This window comes from Hyperolius riggenbachi, chromosome 5 (genome assembly GCF_040937935.1).
Source record: "Hyperolius riggenbachi isolate aHypRig1 chromosome 5, aHypRig1.pri, whole genome shotgun sequence".
Classification (NCBI taxonomy): Eukaryota; Metazoa; Chordata; class Amphibia; order Anura; family Hyperoliidae; genus Hyperolius; species Hyperolius riggenbachi.
This window is the reverse complement of record NC_090650.1, coordinates 219,011,462-219,017,461: the sequence shown is the minus strand read 5'-3', so window position 1 is coordinate 219,017,461 and position 6,000 is coordinate 219,011,462. Positions and strand designations below refer to the sequence as shown.

General features: G+C 46.2%; 1 protein-coding gene across 1 annotated transcript in view; it reads left to right on the top strand.

The window, feature by feature from the left end:
* The first annotated feature begins 722 nt into the window (after positions 1–722).
* The window catches only part of LOC137518596 (band 4.1-like protein 4B), a 208,541-nt gene continuing 203,263 nt past the window's right edge, over positions 723–6,000 (top strand). Inside the window, exon 1 of the mRNA XM_068236669.1 lies at positions 723–1,667. Within this exon, the coding sequence (XP_068092770.1) occupies positions 1,365–1,667 (303 nt within the window). The 5' untranslated portion in view covers positions 723–1,364. The remainder of the gene's footprint in view (positions 1,668–6,000) is intronic.

The window sequence follows — 6,000 nt, the reverse complement described above, 5'->3', positions numbered from 1 at the left end:
ATCGATTCAAAATCTGTTTGCAGTGTAGTAGGCAGCCAATAGATCCCTCTCTGATCAGATTTGATCACAGAGGGATCTATCTGCTGGTCGATCGGGTGGCAATCGACCAGTGTATGGCAGCCATAACACGTTTTGCTTTAATTTTAGGATTGTATGACATAGCAGCATTCTATTTTGAGTTCAGCAAATTGTAGTGAGATACAACTCATAAGTTGCATCACTTTATCATTATAAACTGCTATCAAATAAATTGAGAAAGGTAGATCTCCATGGGGACATACTACACATAACATGATAAGCTAGATCGTTAGCCCAAGCCAACCGGTGCAGCATATTCTTCTCAGAAAGGCGGCAACCCTATAAAGCATGTCATTAAAGTCCTGTTTGTACAGTATATTGGTAGGTGTGCCTGTAGCCTGGTCTGTGATTATGACAGCACTGCTTCCTGACTGTCAGCAACTCTCTCAGTTATTCCTAACAGAAACTAACCTGCACCACGTGACTCTCCCTACCTTTCCATTAGAGGCGAGCAGAAAGCAAAAAAAGGGTTAAAACACCTGCTGCCGTCTTGTCAATAGAATGGCTGGGAAATCAGCCAAACCGCTCTGGCGGGAGGAGGAGACACGGTAACAAGCAAAGACACAGAGCAGAGGAGGAATGAGGGAGGGGGAAAACTAAACAAACCCGTGTCTGTGTCATTCCAGTGTGACTGGAGAGAAAGAAGGAAGAGGCAACTCAGCGAGTGGAAAGGCGGAATTCTGTTCGCTTTCTGCCCGCGAAAAGGAGCTGAGGACTGGCGTTGCTGTATGTGAGGAGGAGCAGCAGGAGCGATCCCGGGCTGCGCGTCCTGCGCTGTTACCTGTAGACCGAATCACCTGTGCGCTCTGTGACTGGCGAGGACGTCCTAGCGCTGTGGTCACAGGATGGTTTCTCCTGCCAGGCGGTGTGTCATTCCTGCTATTCCAGCCTCTCCCCAGCCCTGTCCTCCTCCCTCTCCTGTATAAGAGCAGCTGCCTAGACTGGCTGGGTGTCAGTGTGACTGTAGCCCGAACTGACTGAGCGGAGGAACTTTCCTTGTGCCGCCTGGGAAACTTCTCCTCGCTGGAAGGACGGACAGACGGGCGGGGGCCACCTGCGCTGCTGCCTCTCACCACCTGAGCGCTGCACTGGAGGATCCCTCATGTCTGCTGCCGTGTGAGCTCAACGAGGGCGGAAGCAGCCCGAACAAGGCGCACGGTTTGCGGGGACTGTGCCTGGCTGATGTCAGCGGCCACACTCGCTGCGCTCATAGAGGTTTATTACCCAGGAGGTGGAGAGGGCTATAAAGAGGGAGGAGGAAAGCGGCCAGGAGGAGGTGAGCGAGGATGTTGCGGTTCCTGCGGAGGACCTTTGGTCGGCGGTCGATGCAGCGGCACGCAGGGAGAGCTGCGGCCGCGTCTCGTGGTGGGAGAGATGAGCGGGATGGAGCCATTGTGATGAGGGCTGGTGGGGCTATCGGCGCTGCTGCCCCTGCTGAGCTGCTGCTGTACCCCCACCAGAGCCACCTGACTCCCCAAGTGGTCAGTGCAGGAGCCACAGTGCACATTCCCGCAGCAGGAGACAGTAAGTCAGTGCTGACCTGCAAAGTGCTGCTCCTGGATGGGACGGATGTCTGCGTGGATCTATCAGTGAGTATACATTCTCCTTATTCTTCTCCAATTCTGTCATTTATTGCACTGCCCTGCCACTTTGTGGGCCACAGCACTGCCCTATGGCATGAAGGTGCCCACCAATGCTCTAATCTTGATTGCACAATCTCAACAAATCCTTGTAGAAGAGTGAACTGAATTGACTTTGGCTGGATAGTTATTGTAATCCCCCCCCCATATTACATAGAACTGATAGTCTACAATCAAGACTGAGTGAATACTTTTCATATTACATAGAAGTGATAAGATTGTACAATCAAGATTGTGTCATAAATGGCACCTTAATGCTAGTGAATAAACCAACGATTTATTTTTTTTATTCTAGATTCTCCCTTTGACATTGCTGATTGTGTTCAGGCGCATGTACATAAAAACGCCTAGCGAAGAGCAATGATGAAAGTACACGGCAGGGTCCAGGGTCATTCTACAGATAGTGCTCTTTCTCATGTACTCACACGTGATAAGCAAGTTTCAGTGGCTTTCCTATCATACTGTTTCCATGTAACAGCACTTTGTTACGTTGTTGCTATATGGCTATATCCTTGGCTACTGGATTGTACAAGCTTGTGATATATTTGTCTATGTATCAGGCGTCTTATTTACTATAACACCTGTCAAGTTGGTTATTATAAATTTTCTTTCCTATTGCATACACTACTGAAAATAATGGTTGTAAATGTGGGGAATTGGCTTTATACATCTAGAAAATACTGTTTTCATGACCTGTTTTAAAATGCTGTCATAAGTATCAATAGGACAACTAGCTAATTTTGACTTGTGTCATTCTGTAGGATATGAGTGGTATGATGGCAGCAATGAGTGCAATACTGAAGGCTTCTAGATTAATTTTGTCAATACCGGTATATTGAATGTTGTCAATATATTGGTCTCTGGTTGGTATTTCTTATAAACGGTGAAGATGGCTTTCAGTTCGTAGTAGTGGGTGTCTAACGCAAACAAAACCGTGTGCCATGCTTGAAGGCATGCTTAGCAACATCAGGACTGCCCAAATTGAACTAAAATAGAGCTCCAGTCAAAACAGTTTTGTTTTGAACAGAGTGGTTGAAGAAGAAACCTTCTGACGTTTGTGGTCTGCAATGTTGCCTACATCTGGCACATGTTACATTCTCAGTTAAATCGATCAGTTTATTAAATTCACTGAAAATGTTTAAATTTATATTCTTTTCCAGCTCTCTGCATTTTGATCTATCAAAATAAAGTTGGGAACAGTGAACATTTTCAGTTGTTTTTTTCATCAAATGGCCATACTGGTTGGTTTTTGTTTGCTGGACATGCAACAGTTTTCAGTTGGTGTTATTGTAATTACCTGAGAAATTATAAACCGTGGGCACAGTTACACTGCACTTTCTTCAGGCAGGGAACACACTTGACTGTTTTTGTGCGCTTTTTCTGCACAGAAAAACTGAGAACTCATGTTAATCAATGGGCTAGTACACACTTAATATGTTATTCGCGCGCAGAAAAAAAACTGACATTCTGCATCCTGATTCTGCACATTTTGTCAGTTTTTTTTTTTTTCTATCAACTACATCAGCTGCTGTGAAAAAACGCGCGCGTTTTCCTGCATAGAAACACACTTGGTGTGCAGAAAAAGTATGCAGGAAAACGCACGCAGAAAACTGAAAGACAAGTGTGTTCCCTGCCTCAAAACTAGTATGGTTTTAGGTGACCCATTGGGAAACCTCATAGGGGAGTTCCGGTAACTTGATTGGTTAATGTTTCAACAGTTTTCCAAAAAAACATTAGCCTCTAGAATAGAGAGTTTAGGTTTGCGATAGGTTGTTGTAATATGTACGCCTATACTCTGAGTCCAATTACAAGGCTTCAAGTTTGTAGAGGGTGCTGTCATTGGAGTACTGGTCACTATTAGGTTTCCCAGTGGGTCACCTCAACCATACTTGTTTTTTTTTTTTTATTTTTCTGGCAGTGGCTTGGCAGTAGCTACCCTTACATGGATTAATAATGCTCCGGTTCTGTAAGTGATCAATCACTAGCAGTGCTAGATGTGCCACTCTGCCTCCCTTGAGTAGATTGGAGAGTTGATGTAACCACTGCTTCTGCTACCTCTGTTCTTCGTGGTGCAGCACAATGTTATGTGGAAGCTGATTTTTAGTTTATTTTTTTCCCTTCCTGCCTTCACAAGGAAACATGTCTGTTTAGTTGTGTGTCTTTTTTTTTTTTTTTTTTTTTTTTTTTTTTTTTTTGGACTCCGTCATTTGGAAGTTTATTGATCAGTATCACTGCCAGATTCAAGAAATGTGATGGCATCTTACCAAAATATTAACTCTTCTGTGGGCTTCTTCAAAGAACAAACTGAAATGAGAGAGATGTGGAGATTGCCATATTTATTTCCTTTTTAAATAATACAAGTTTCTTGGCAGCCCTTCTGAGCTTTGGCTGCAGTAGTGTCTGAATAACACCAGAAACAAGAATGCAGCTAATCTTGTCAGATCTGACGTCAGAAACACCTTATTTGCTGCATGCTTGTTCAGGGTTTATGGCTAAAAGTATTAGAGACAGTGGGTCAACAGGACAGCCAGGCAGCTGGTATTGCTTAAAATGAAATAAATATTGCAACTCACTTTAGTTGTCCTTTGAGCTTCTTTCACAAAGGGATGCTGAAGGTGAATTAGCTGCCAGCCAGCTGCTTCAATGCACTTGCTAGCAGGAGCAGTGCAGATGCAGCCACCACCAGTTGAACATCTTTTTGTTGCCCGGTAACTGCACCACGTGTCAAACGCTGACATGCGTGTGGTTACAAATGCTCCCCTACACCACAGTATCAAATTGTGGTCGCCAGATGGGAGGCTGAACTCTGAGGAGTGTTGTGGTTCAATCCACTGTGTGAAAGAAGCCTAAGTGAATGAGCTCCTCCAATGCAGCAACAAAACGTGCAAGCCATATAGTGTGATTAGAAGAGGTGCAACAACCATTGGAAGTAGGAATAGAAGTATGTGTCATGATTGCTTGTGTCGCTCGATAAACTCCAGCCGCTGAGTCCCCTACAGCTCCCCTCTGTCTTCCCCCGCATGGCGGAGGACGCTGACGTGCTTCCAGGTTCAGAGTCCTCTGTTGCTAGGTGCGCGTGCCTCTGCTCCTTTTTATGCACTGGCCGGAGGCAGTACTGCACCCCTCCCTAATTGAGGCAGGGTATTTAAACCCTGCACTCTCGCATATGGATGCTGTTGCATCCCTGATCATAGCCACGACGTTCTGCTGCCGTTCACCTTTCCCGTTACTCGATCGCCTTCCTGTTGGCTACTCCCTCAACCAGGATGTCCCTTCCAGAATCCCTTTGGCTATCCCTGTTTGCTACACCTGCTTGCCTGCATTACCTAATCTGGATCCCTGCCTGCCAGTCAGTCTGCGCCTTCCATCCCTGTTCCCAGCCTGTTTGATCTCTCCCTGGGATCTCTCCCCTCAGTAAACTCCATGTCTGCTGCACCCTGGGGATTCCTCTCAGCCTGCCAGTACCCTCATGGAACTCTCTAGTCATCCGCAGCCTCCTGGGGTTTCCCTTTCCCTGCCAGTTCCCTCCGGGAGCTCTCCAGTCACCTACAGCTTGCATCCTCCATGGGGTTTCCTCCAGCCTGTCCATTCCCCACCTGGGTTCCTAGCCTGTCAGCTTCCTTCCCTGAGGTTACGCTAGACTGTCAGTATCTCCGGGACTTACCCTGTCAGTCAGTATCCTCCTGAGACCTGTTGCTGTTAGCTCCTTACCCAGGAATGCCCCTGCCTATCCCACCTGGGAGGTCCTCAGTCAGCTCCAATTCCCGGGTTTTAAATGCCTGCCAGCACCCCTCTTGAGAGTCCCTCAGTCAGCTCCCTTCCCAGGATTATCCTGTCAGTCTGTTCCCCTCCTGGGAACTTCCCCTGTCAGTGTCCTTCCTGGGATTCCTAGAGGTTAGGCCTTCCTGTCCAGCCAGCCTGCCCTGGTCCTATAGCTCTATAGTCTGCACTGCTCGAGACCCTTCCTATCCCGTCAGCCTCTGTTCTTCAATCTTGTGAATTCTCATCTATGGTGCTAAAGCATCATGAAAAGTTAAGTCGTATAGAAAAAGAGATGTTAAAATTTGAAGAAAAAACTGCAATTGCGATCAAAATTTTCAGTAGTTATGGGCCCTTGACATACAAACTTTGCAGTTACCTTTAGCATTATGTACCTGTAGGATGTCCTCATTCTTACAGCTTTCATCATATGAGTTGTGTTTGCTGACATACTGTAACCATAATGTGGCCTTTGACAGACCTAGTTGTGCTTTTACCTTTTTTTTAAGAGGAACTTTGACTG